This window comes from Anastrepha ludens, chromosome 3, assembly GCF_028408465.1.
Source record: "Anastrepha ludens isolate Willacy chromosome 3, idAnaLude1.1, whole genome shotgun sequence".
Classification (NCBI taxonomy): domain Eukaryota; kingdom Metazoa; phylum Arthropoda; class Insecta; order Diptera; family Tephritidae; genus Anastrepha; species Anastrepha ludens.
The window spans coordinates 113,303,017-113,316,741 of record NC_071499.1 but is presented as its reverse complement, the minus strand read 5'-3'; the positions used below and the strand labels follow the sequence as shown (position 1 = coordinate 113,316,741).

The 13,725-nt window shown below is 35.5% G+C and overlaps 1 protein-coding gene across 1 annotated transcript; it reads right to left on the bottom strand.

The window, feature by feature from the left end:
• Positions 1-11,942: 11,942 nt before the first annotated feature.
• On the bottom strand, positions 11,943-13,521 carry LOC128856715 (uncharacterized). Its single transcript, XM_054092029.1, has 3 exons — positions 13,012-13,521; positions 12,512-12,876; positions 11,943-12,407 (listed from the first exon to the last, which is right to left on the bottom strand). Exons 1-2 carry the CDS (start codon positions 13,123-13,125, stop codon positions 12,679-12,681), a joined length of 312 nt encoding a protein of 103 aa, XP_053948004.1. The 5' UTR covers positions 13,126-13,521; the 3' UTR covers positions 11,943-12,407; positions 12,512-12,678.
• Between the last annotated feature and the right edge of the window lie 204 nt (positions 13,522-13,725).

The following is a 13,725-nucleotide window of genomic DNA, read 5'->3' as shown; positions in this document are numbered from 1 at the left end:
TCGTCGTCGTCGTCGTTGCTGCTGTTGATCCGGTTGATGCTTTTTCGTGCTATGCTATGCTTTTGGTCGCATCCCAAAAGTATGCAAAGTTTTGTTACTTGAGTAATGTAAAAGTTTTGGCAATTGACCTGCGGAAAGGCTCAAGTCTTTGACACTACTCATGGCATGTTTAAGAATTTTGAGTACCTTTTGCTGCATTTTACGTTTGTTTTTGCTTTATTGTAGCTGGAATGCACTTTAGCAGCGGCTTGCAATGGCTGCCTTGGGAGTGATATAAAATTTAAAGTATAGATTAAGGATAATGAAGTATCTTTTTGTGCTAAATACTAAGTGAAGCGAAAATTTTCTAACTTATTTGCGCTCTTAATGTTTTTCAAGTTAAAAAAAAACATGGAAATTGGTACGAAAAAGTTGCAAACAGCGTAATATAAAAAGTTATGGGCCTTGATATGATATTGGATTATTTAGTAATGTTTTATGTATATATACAAGTAAATACAGTTTGTCAAGAAAATGTTTGGAGACACTAAAATATTCAAGTCATTTGCACGTCTTTAACTAAACTTATTGAATATGGAGCGGCTTTTAGAATTATCTCATTAACTTTGAGTGGCAAGCAGAACTGCCTTAGTGTTTGCCTCATTTATTCATTTTTCGTAGCTCTAGTCATTTTTCAAAAAAATGCTATACCATTTTTCAGTTGAACGCTTCATTTATTAAGAAATAAAACGTATTAATTCAGGTTTACAAAATATTTAAAAATAAAACAGATATTACGAGAATAAATCTAGTTAGTAAATGTTGGTCGGCGATAATTTTTATTACACAAAACTAAGTATAGGGTATGCCATGTAAAATTTGCTTTTTGAATCGGCTATAAAAAAAAACTAATCAATATTTTTTCAAACTTTTTTTTTTTGTTTTGAAGATTGAACATTGTCATTTATGAACGAAAAATTATATCGTTCAAATGACTGCCATGACTGCCATGACTGGCTTTACAGTAGGCCATTCGATCAAACCAATTTTTAAGCACATTTTCGATTGTTTGGGCTCCAATTTCCTGAATGGCAACTTCGATTTCGTGTTTTAAAGCATCAATCGTCTCTGGATGGTTCGCATAGCATTTTTCCTTAACGGCTCCCCGCAAAAAGTAGTCCAACTTGCTTAAATTACAGCTTCGAAGCGGCCAATTAATATCGGAATTTCGGCTGATTATTCGGTTTTCAAAAACGGTAGCCAAAAGTTCGAGTGTAACTTTGGCATTGTGACAAGTTGCACCGTCCTGTTGAAACCAAATGTCGTTCATGTCATCCTCTTCAATTTTTGGAAACAACTCGTTGAGGATGTTACGGTAACGCTCGCCATTTACTGTAACCGCAGCTCCTTATTTTCGAAAAAAAATGGCCCGATGACGCCGCCAGACCAAAAACCGCACCAAACAGTGACACGTAGTGGATGCATTTGCTTCTCTACAGTAACGTGTGGATTTTTTGAGCACCAAATCCGACAATTTTGCTTATTGACGTAGCCAGCGATGTGAAAATCAGAAAAGAAGAAGAAGACTCACCACTTTGGAAATAGGTTTTCAATATTTCCCAATTTTGTTCAAGTGTATAGCGTCCCATTTCGTAAATGTCAAACCATTAAGTAAATTATGAACACATTTAACATGTCATTTCTGTTACCATTCTCAAAAAAGTAGGTGGTTTAAACAGCAAGCGCTATATGGCCCACCCTGTATTAATGTTTTGTCCACAGACCCTTACCCTCAATGACGCTATTTAATCGCCTTGGCATGCCTTTCACCAGTTTTTCAATAGTTGAGTGTGCAAGGTTACACCATTCCTTCTGTACTCTTGATCATAGTACGTCCAAATATATTTTCAATCGGGTTTAAATCAAAACTCTACGCTGGCCATTCTAAAAGCAAGAGGTCCTGATTTTTTATCTACTCTTGGCGTTGTCGTAAAGGAGTATGGTTTAACCATGTCGATCAGCTTTTTTTAGTCGAATAGCCTCATTCACGCGGTGTAGCTAGGCAATGTATAGTAGGGCCCCTTGTGGCATTCTTTTCGAGCTTTTCCTAGTGCACCCTCCCAGTCCCACCAAACACATATCATGATCTTCTTTGGATGAAGATCTGGCTTGACTCTCGACTTTGGCGTATCTCCTGGAGCCACCTACTTCTTTCTTTGCTTCATAATTGATGTATAGGCACCATTTATCATCTCCCCTGACGATTCGGTTTATGACCGCGTCTTCTCGATGGCGGGCGAGATGCTGAGAAGGCGGCTTTCTTTGTTTTTTCGTTAAGCTCGTGAGGCACCAAGGCTCCCTATTTTTCGGTGAATCCCATAGAATGAAGGTCACAGTTCATTTTTCCAGCAATTCACGACTGGTTTGGCGGGAGTTCTCCGTCAAAAGCAATTTGAGACGTTCTTCATTAAATTCAGAATAAATACTTACCCTTTGCCAGACAGGAGACAAATCGTTATATAGTAAAAGTACAATATCAAAATACTATGAACTTATTCCCCAACCCAATATAAAAGGAATTAAAATTGCAGGAAAGAGTTTGTATTAAATTTTGCGTTAAAAATGGATTCAATGATACGAAAACCTTAGAAATGTTAGAAAACCATATCTAAAGAGAACATTCGCTTACGAGTAGCATGAACGCCTCGGAAGAGATCGTGAATCCATCGACAATGACGAATGTAGTGGCACGTATGTCGACATCGAAAGCTGATGAGAATATTCATAAGGTGAGTTAAGTTTATCACTAATGGTAAGTTCACTGCACAACAGCATTTCTGATGATTGGGTTATGATACATGTTTTTAGTCCAATTTTTAATGACAATTTCAAATCTGTATCTGAAATTCCTGTATCAGCTCTATATGACTCTATATGAAACATTTGACTTTTTGTAATAAAACACTATAGATTTAAAGATTATTTTATTTTATTGCCTTCTTAAGTTTAAAAAATTTTTCTTTTATATGATTTCCTTGCTAAAGTTGAAGGCATACACTGTTGTTAATGCTCCAACAATAGTCGGCCATCATGTGTGTGTTCCAGTAACCTTAATAGCGTTCCTCCATCGTACGAAGGTCCTGGTGGAATCGCTCGCCCTGTTCTTCGCTGAGATCCCCAAGGTTGGCTGGAAAATAGTCCAGATGGTTGTGAAGAAAGTGTAACTTAATGCTCATATTACATCCAACCCTTTGGAAGTGACCCATTAGTTGTTCGACGTGCTGAGAATAGTCAGAACTTTTGTTATTTCCTAAGAAATTTTGAACAAGCCAAACAAACTCATTCCATGCCATTTTCTCAATCACTGTCATAGTGTCTATGAAATTTGAGTCTTTTATTAACGACCTTATCTGTGGCCCGTCAAAAATACCCGCTTTTATCTTTTCTGCACTCAATTTTGGAAACTTTTTAGACAGAAAAAAAAATTTCCATTTTTGTCAAGAGCTTTAACAAATTATTTTATAAGCCCTAGTTTTATATGTAACGGAGGTAAATTATACGATCCCTTGATACTAAAGGTGGGTTTATCACGTTCTGTTGTCCTGGTACTAACGCTTCCCGAGCAGGCCAATCTTTTTTAATTCAATGTTGATTTTGATAAGCAAAGAAAATAGGAACCAGTCTTTGACAGTCCCAGATCTCTAATCAGGTCGTTTAAATCATCTTGGTTAAATGGTTTTGGTGTTCCCAGGTCACAATCAAAGTCACTATCGCTATTGTCTGTTTTTGCCTCAAAATGTAAAGGTTCTTCCTGTGAAGCAACCTGGTGGTTCAGATGACATCGTAGGGCTCAAAATACGTCTATGTGCCGATCGTATGGCAGGATATTCCTATTTGCCTCGATTTTTTCAGTTAATGCCAGTTATTTTTACCATACAAAAATAAAAGTCGTCGTGGTGGTTCACAAGCTCAATCCAGATCATAGCAGTTTCGTATCTAAATTTATTCCTTTTCTTATTCGTCCACAAACGTAGAAACCCAACGCACGTTCTGCATACCTTTTGTGGAATCCAAGGCTTATTTTTCATTTCCATTGGGTGACCGAAGTAATTTTTGTACGCCTCATTTACGAACGATCTCACATTCAAACGGTTTTCTTTAAACATATACTCTCCGCAAATAAAACAAAAACTATTCCGGTCATTTATACAAACTCGTCTTGACGATGCCATAACAAATAATATTAAGAAAACTTAATATTTGTTTAAATATTCGTCAATCAACACTGAAACATAGCTATAACTCGTAAACAAGAGCAAAAAAAAATGAGGGTATATTTAGAATCGGCGTTGACAAATTAGTAAACATGAAGTATCAAAAGTCATTCATCAGACAAAAAGTGCGACTTTGTTTTTTTGTGGGTCATACAGAATGTTGTGAGACGTTATGTGAAGCAATTTGCCAAAAAATAAGGATTTGTTGGAAAACAACTCATGGATTTTGCATGATAATAACGCACCGTCGCACAATACCATCGTCAATGAAGCGAATACCATCCAACAACCATCGTATTCATCTGATGTGGGTTACTGCGAATTTTTCTGTTTAACCGGGTCGAAGAATCTCTACGGGGAACCACATCGGCGTTTTAACAGTCGCAAAAAGTAATGGAAAAATCGAAGACAGTTTTGATGACTATACAGAGAATAGAGTTTCGAAAATGGTTCGATAGCTGAGTCAACGCTACCATAAAGGGTTAAGGGTAGTCAGAAAAAATGATGACTTTAAATAATTTTTTTTGCTAGTCAATTGCTTTATTTTACAAAAATAAAAACACAGTATTAAAACATCATGTTTCGAGTTGACTTTAGCAAAACTTCAAAAAAAAAAATTATTAATTGTAAAAATTATCGCTGTTTCTCCAGAAGTCCCTTGCGGTAATCATCACAAGTCCTTGGAGATACATCTAAAATCAATAGGACAAGATAAACTAGTTTTATTAATAGATAATCTTAGGCCTGATCGACCTCTTTTTCAAAATTAACAATATGGCGGCCTCAGGAAATATTTTTCAGGTTTTGGAGGAAAAATAGACAGTTAATTGTTTAAAAAAAAAATCGAAATTTTTGAAGAAAAAGATCCATCGATCAGACACGAGTTTTTTACTTTTTTCAAAACCAATATAAATTATAAATAATTCAAAATAAATTCAAAACAAAATAAATAAACAAAAAACATAATTTTGAGAAAAACGCATTTAAAGTTTTGCTATCGATTCCGGAGCACCCGAGCGCCCTTTGTTAATTGTTGAATAAATCGAAAAGTATTTGTCGGATTTACTTCAAATTTTCGCACAATATTTTTAAGATATTATACTTGAAGAAAATGCAAAAACAAAAAATCCAATATTTCTGACTACCCCTAACCCCATAAGTACGTTGCAGGAGTACTTTGAATGCAATAATATCACTTTTGAGGAATAAATTTGTATTTTGAATTTTCTGAATATATTCCGTGAAATTTTTGATGAAGATGGTATATGTCTCTGGAAATGTCCAATATCATTAAAAAAATTTCACTAAATAGTCTTGTTCGATCATGTCGACATGTATTTTGTGGTTGAAAGAAGTTTATATATCTTGAATATCCCACAATTTAAGTGCAGAGTTAGGTCAGGTTAGGTTGGAATGGTTGCCCAAGGAATGGGCACACTTGGACGAAAATAAACGGATTCGTCCTTTGTGATACCATTGTGAAGGAGGTGAGGTGAAAGAGAAAAACCGATGGGATGCAAGGAGATGCCGGAGAGAGGTGGTGGTGGGATGGTTAGGAGGGTGGGTGAAGAGTGTGTCGACTACGAACGGCGATTGTGCTGCGTTAGGAGGGTGGGTTTAGAGTGTGTGAATTACGAACGATGAATCCTGCTAATGAAATTCATCAGATTTTTAATGTCAACGCCAGCTGTATTAGCAGGCATAGCAAAGAAGTAAGAGCCAAGATACCTAGATCTTACCTTCCCTAGAGCAGGGCAATTAAGGAGAACGTGCTGAGATGATGCCACCTCAAGCTCCATACAGCCAACGCAAAAAGGACTCGACGTAATCAAGTCTCACAGCATGCATTCCTCGTGCATAGTGTCCTGTGAGAAAACCAACGAGATTCGAGAGCTGCTATTTTGTCAACTTCAGAAGCTCGCCCGAGCGGCCCCAGTCCACACGTGACCAGAAGGATATCGCGACCTAACAAGTTTGTGTACTTGCCCAACGTACGCTGAGTTGACGCGAAACCCACAAATGGAGGGACCTACAGTTTCAAGCCGACTCCGAACGGCAGATATTTTTTTATGAGGAGCTTTTTCATGGCAGAAATACACTCGGAGGTTTGCCATTGCCTGCCGAGGGGCGACCGCTATTAGAAAAAACTTTTTCTTAATTGTTGATCTTTCACCGAGATTCGAACCGACGTTCTCCCTCTGAATTCCGAATGGTAGTCACGCACCAACCCATTCGGCCACGACGGCCGCCAGGAGCAGGCTTATATCAAAGAATTCGGACGCAGTCGAAAGTGAGTTTAGGCATTCCAAGACCAGTTTCGAATGCACCATCACTGACCCGAGGGCCCTTATTGCCGCTTGGCTGTCGGAGTAAATATTTACTTTCTTGGGTGTTAGTACGCATGTGAGCAGCCAATCAGCTGCCTGTGGTCCGGTAACCTGAATTTGAGTCTAAGCGCAGAGTAGGAGGCTTGAATTCTTATTTGTTTATGTTAAAATAAATAAATTAGTTAATAATCAAGTAAGTCGGAATAACTTTTTACCAGGGAGGTACACAAATCTATGTATTGTTTTTTATATTAGAAAAGAACAAAACAAAAAAAACGCTCGCGCACAACCATATTTGCTAAAAAGTTTAAGACAATGTAGATATTTTGCTTCAAAAAGGAATTTTCCTGTCTCAACCATCAACCATCCCGGAATTTTCGTGATTTTAAAAATACGAAAATCCCGGAAATTCGATATTGGCGTCCCTGGTTAATACCCATTTCACGACTTCAGGCTATTTCTGAGTTGACGCATGAATACAACAACGGTTTCGTACATACATCGGCTTAATGTAGATTTGATTGACCACAAGCAAGTATATATACCTAGTAATGAGATCTACAAACATATTTTACAAATATCTTAAACAAATCGTTGAACAAGCAGATAGCCAAATAAAGTCCTAAACAAGCAAGTGGGCGGCGAAGCAGCAGCGTACAACAAAATATAGAAACCCACAAAAACCAATGAAACGGCAGAAATAGGATTTTCACACGCATTCGAGTAGGTTTGGCGAGCAAATTCTTAAAAAATAAAAGCAGAAAAAAAATAAAAAGAAAAAAAAAAAATAATAAAAACAAAAGGCTCATAAAGGATAACAACAAAAGTACTGATTACCACATATTCACAAATAATGGTACCATTCACCAGCGAGAGCTAGCAGATTTGGGAGTAGTTTCCCACACACTTAATAATAATGACAGCAAGAAGAATAAAACAAAAACAAACAAAAAACAACAACGAAAAGAAAACATACTAAGCTTATAAGAATGTCCGGTTCAAACTTCCAAGAAAGCTGCTCGAAATGTTCAACGGTCCATTTCGTTATTGGCTCCTTGAACTTATGGCCTCAAATACTTATGCATGTATGTGTGTGTATATGTTAGTGTAAGTATGCAGCCGCACGCGCCAACATGGTCCACAAAAAGAGCAACGAACAACCGCAGTCTATCCAAAAAGGGGAGTGTGCCGAGAGCACTTGAAATGTACAACAGTTGAACAACAACAAAAACAAATATGTAAACATCACTCAACTACAAAAACAAGCAACTTAAGAAAGTAGCTGAGTTAGAGTGGAACAAAATAATGGGGGGGCGGGTGGTATAAAGCACCAGTGGTCAGTCTACATATAATTTGAGCCAAGACATTTTACGTGTTGTTGTTGTGAGCTGAAAAATCATCGAATGCTGGGCATAAGTGAAGAATGGGGGAGAAAATGTTGTGGACAGAGGTTTTGTACACAAAACATAGTCGTATAAACCGCACATACTTCACAAGTTCAGTGGTAGATGGATGAATGGTTTGATGCATGCAGGAAGTGGGACTTAAAAAAGCGACCAAACATTTTGTAGCATGGATTGGTGAGAGAGTCGAAAAGTGGAAAGTGAGGAAAGGAGTGAAATCGGAAAGAATTCGCTGATTACTGTGATTAAATGCAAAGCTGGATTTGTTTAAAAAAAATTTAAATTTATTACTTAAGTCTCAAAATCAACTTTTTCCTCTTCAAAGGAAACCAACTCCGATAAAATACTCTTATGAAAGCTAAATAAGGCGAATGCAGTGGTTGTGGTCTACATGGTTCAAGTTCTTATTCAACTGGTCGCTAATGATAAATAAAAAAATATTAAAAATTATAAAAAAAGGTGCCATATGAAGGAATAACAAAGAATTTAAAGCAAGATTTGCTTTCGGGTGACTGTTAATTGTTCTGGGTCAATTGAAGGCATATTATTACTGTTATTATTATTGTGGAATTCCAAGTCAAAAAATCACAGCATTTTTTGAGACTAACTTTTTCGAATGAATTTCAGTATTTGCCCTATTTTATTGAGTTTTATTTCCTTGTCTGGTAAAATATATTCACCCGGATATTTTCCCCGTATATACATCAGTGCTTGGAGACTTCGATACCATTTTAGTGATCTCCAGAACAGAGCGACAAGTTTCAATACAACGAAAGGGCTGTGTAGAGGTTTTTGATTCAAATGCAATGAACAAAGAACGCTGTGGGAGAGGACAAATTAACGCGAGATGATGAATTATCGAGTAATCACGCCACACTTTGGTTATTTATTTGTTTGCGATTATTAATTAAAATTGTAAAACATAAAAACACCGAATGCCGAATCCGTGCGCACGAAGTGTAAGCGCGAAAGTCGCATATCTACACATACATACATATACATTTACGTACATACTTTATGTGAACCGTATTTTTCGTTTGAGATATCGCCAAAAATCATTTTTTTTTTTCAAGCCTACAATCATATATACCTACAATGCGGAACAAAAAGTTTAAAGCGATCCGTATTGCGATTGATGACTTGTCTCCTTCCGCCTGTTCACCCAAGTCTGAGTAATTACATGCCAAGTGATCCAGATACAATGGACATGACCATAAATTTTTCTGCAATTTGTTTTATTGTAGTATTGAGTATGAAAGAAGTAAACTGAACAAAAAAATTATAATTTCCAGATTTATTCAATGTTGAAAAGTTTGGTTGGGAGTTTTTTAAAGGATCTATTGAATATTTCCTTCATTTTCGTTCAGTTCTTTTCAATATTTTTATATTTTTCTTATTTTTTTTTAGATTTATCAAATCCAATAAAAAAAAATTATTTTTGTAAAACTTTTTCTAAAACAAAATTAATTTTTGTAATTTTTTTTATTTTTTAGGAATTTTCAGTTCCAATAAAATATATTAATTTTGTAGGGTTTTTGTAATTAAAATAAATTTTTGAATTTTTTTATTTTTTTAAGAAGTTTTAATTCCAATAAAAAAATAAATTTTTGTAATTTTTATTTTTATTTTTTAAGAACTTTCAGTTCTGGTAAAGTAAAATAAATATTTTCAACATTTTTTTTTATTTTTTATGAACTCTCAATTACATTTAATTTTTGTAATTTTTTTCATTTTTTAAGAATTTACAATTTACAATTTCTTTTTTTTAAGAATTTCCAAATCCGATCCAAAATTAGTTTTTATAATTTTAATTTTTCTATTATAGTTTATAAAAATTTTCAATTCCGAAAAAGAAAATTAATGTTTGCAATCTCATTTTTTATTTTATAAGAATTTTTGCGTAATTTTTTATGGAATCAATTTTTGTAATGTTTTAAGAATTTTCAATTTTGATAAAAAAATTAGTTTAAAATAAGTTTTTGCCATTTCCTTTTTTTTTAAGAGTTTTAAATTCCAATAAAAAATTAAATTTTTGTAAATGTTTTTTTTTTGTAAGAATTTTAGTTCCGATAAAAAAAATTAATTTGTATATTTTTTTTTGATACATTTCTTTTTTTTAAGAATTTTCAATTCCAATAAAAATAAATAACTTTTTGTTAAATTTTAAAATAAATTAAATTAAAATTTTGCTAAAATTTAAATTAAATTAAACTAATTTTTTTCATTTTTAACAATTTTCATTGCCGATAAAAAAATCTTTTAAGTTTCTTTTTTTTTTAAGAATTTTCAATTCCGATCAAAAATTAATTAAATTTTGCAAGAACTTTCAATTCATTTCCAAAAAAAAGTTACAAAATGGCGATTTTCTTTTAAATTTTTCGTCATTTTATGAAAATTTCTACATTTAAATTCTCACATTAAACAATTTAAAACAATATCCTTATGGGACGAGGCCACATGCCACTCGAGGTCCGCATACAAATAAGCGACGCGTCCTTAGTGATCCAAAATTAGTGAAATACTTAGGTATTCAAGTTGACTGCAGACTTACTTTCTGGGCCTAGATACGGCATGCGGCTACCAACGCAGCAAAGATCACGGGAATGCTAAGTAGATTAATGGCAAACATCGGTAGGCCAACACAGAGCAAAAGAAAGCTAATTATGACGGCCACCAGCTCCATTCTCCTGTACGGCAGAGAAGTATGAGGAATTGTGCTAAACTGCAAAGCACTGGAGGCTTCGTATCAGCGGGCAGATACCCGTCGACCTCATGGCCCGGGAACGAATGGATGCATGGAACTCGAAGAAGAAACACGTCATAACTAGCTTCTCGGAACGGAGTTGCCAATCCATGTTGCGGTGGCAAAGCCGATGGGACACTGAACCGAGTAGCAGATCGGCGGCGAAACTTATTCCATCAATTGACAAATGGGTCCAAAGGAACTTCGGGGAAGTGAACTACTTCTTAACTCAGTTCCTCTCGGGCCACGGATACTTCCGGAGATACCTATACCGCATGGGTAAGGTAACCGATTCCAAGTGCATATACTGCGAAGCGCTGAGCGATGACGCCGAACACATGGTTTTTAATTGTAACAGATGGCTCGCGAAAAGAAATGCTGTGAGGGAGCAGATTGCCGACATCACGCCGAGCAGCATAATCAGCAAAATGCTCGAACGCAAGGACAACTGGAACGCGGTAAAGAAATACACCAAGAACTTACTACGAAAAAGAGAAGATTGACCTCGACACAGTGCAACAAAGCGAAACCGCACAGATAGAGACACAAGAAGATGAGCCTATAGCATGAAACGTGGCTACAAATATGGTGGACCCAGACGTGGGTGAATAGAATTGGTCCTTTATGGATGCCGTTCTGGGCCCTCCAGAAGCAATATAGAAAGCAGTTCCGGGAAGGGTGTCTCCCCAGAAGGGGAGGAGGAATCGTTTTAGTGGCCATACCACACGACGCAGTAGACGACGGTCGCTGTAAGTGCGAAGGCATTTTGAGCCCTGCCTCACACACTACAAAAAAAAAGTATATTTTAAAATCTTTTCTACAGAGGCTGTTATTAGAATTAAATTGCATTAGAAAATGTGCCAACTATTATCATGTTGAAGAGTCGCCAACAGACTATTGGAATCAGGATGTGTCATTCTTTTGAAGTGTAAACAAGATTTTTTGCTTTTTGTGTTTTTGAGCTCCGACTATGACCACTTTGCGCCTATAACCCATTCGCTGGAATCATCGATGCGATGTTGTGCGTTGTTGTTGTTGTTGTAGCTGTACAAATATTCCTCTTGCATATACGGAGAATGATTTTAGAGCGACAAGCCTTGGGCGGATATAAATCCGGTTCATTCCGGTAACGTAGAACCTTCTATAGAGGGAATGTTGCAGATGGGGTCATAGGCAGCAGCTCAGTAGTTTAGAATAAAAATTTGTATGAAAGAAATGTTTTAAAGTATATTTAATTAAAATCTCATTATCGTATATAATATATTAAAATAAATTTTACATCCAATTTAGTTGTTATTTTGCAAATAAGCACCACTCGGGAGATATATGGTATGCGAGCACTTACAACAATAATGTTTATGTTATTTAATATTATAATTGATAACATTATTATTATTTTTATTATTGCTTATACGAGTAAAATTGGTTTAAAAAAATACGCTAAAATAAAAAAATAATAATAATAAATTATTAATATTTATTTTAAGGGATATACACAATATAACCCTAATTTAATTAGCACACTGGCTTCTAGGGCCTTCGGTGAATAAATATTGTAAAAAGTGCCATATACCTATACATATTTTATTTTATTCGTTGGTTTTTGTTGGTTTTGTATTATTGCGTGCAATCTCTTTAAGCTTTCACGAGACAGCTGCGCTGGAGAAAATGCACATTTGAGCTAGAAAAAAAAAAACAAAAGAAAAATTTAAACAATTTAGCTAATCTCTGTACACAATTTTTATCTAAATAAAATACAGCATTTAGCAAGAACTTTAAACACACCTGTTTTCATACATACGTACGAATGGATATACGTAGAAGCAACCCAATTATTTATTAGTGCATTGTTTGCGTTTTTTTGTTTTACGAAAATCTCCTCAGTACAATTCTAAAACTATTTGCTATATCAGCCGGCGCTGCTAATTTTCATTTGTTGACTCTTCGCCGCTTCACTTCTTTATTTCCCCACCATCGACCATATACTCGGGTATCTGCTCCCACAAATCCTTCAGCTTGTTGCCAATATTCGCGGGATTCTTTTTCAATATTGTATCTTTCGCCAGTAACGTATCGGCTGCGAAACCCTCCTCGAAGTCCTCCCTCGAATCGCTTGCCACTGCTGATTCCTCCAACGATTCAATCGCCAGCTAATAGTGAATGGTTTTTCTTGTTATTGTTGTAGAATTAACAAAATTAAATATGCGCATTTTAATTTGAATGAATTTATTTATTTTTTTTGAATTCATGCGAGCAATAAATGTTTGACCTTTTACATTACTTACCGCACACCTTGGCACACTGACTAAGGAGGAGTAGGCGCATATTGCCAATAACAATAACATTTGCGTGACGGCGAAATGGCAGCGGCTAGAATTTCGTTTATTTAATGCACTCATCGCGTATTTAAAAAACAAAATCACTTATATAGTTGTTATTTCAAATAAAACTTATTTCAATCGCGCAAAATTTAAAATACTAAATGTATTTTATTTACGTGCTTCTGTAGCAAACAATTTTTACACCTTGCTAATCCAGCCACAATTTGTATGGAAAAATGTCTTTGCACGCATACGAAATATTCAAAAAATTAGATAAATTCTATTACATAGCACTTTGGCGTATTTTTTTATTACTGCGATTTTTTATGTGCTTCACTTCAACACTTTTCAACGTTTTCAATCAATTGTCACGCTTTGGCCGCCCGTTCACGACTAAAAAACTAACATTGAACGCGCGCTTTGTGTTCACTATTCGCTTACGACGCGTTCTCCATATAAAGTAAGAAATCAAAATACAAAAGCGCAAATCAAAAATAAATTTTGAACTCACCAAAAAATATTATATTATATTTAATCATGTAGCGCTCATAACTCATTACTCACATTACACTTTTTCCATTCACTTATATTTTTCATACTCATGTTCTCAAACCATACACACATATCCGTAATGCCGTAATTGTACTCAGCGCAACCAGAACTGCTCCCGTTCCTTTA

Coding starts and splice junctions, on each gene's coding strand:
- LOC128856715 (XM_054092029.1), bottom strand. CDS start 13,125: ATGAGTGCATTAAATAAACGAAATTCTAGCCGCTGCCATTTCGCCGTC. Junction 12,877..13,011: donor TCAGTGTGCCAAGGTGTGCG/GTAAGTAATGTA, acceptor ATTCACTATTAG/CTGGCGATTGAATCGTTGGA.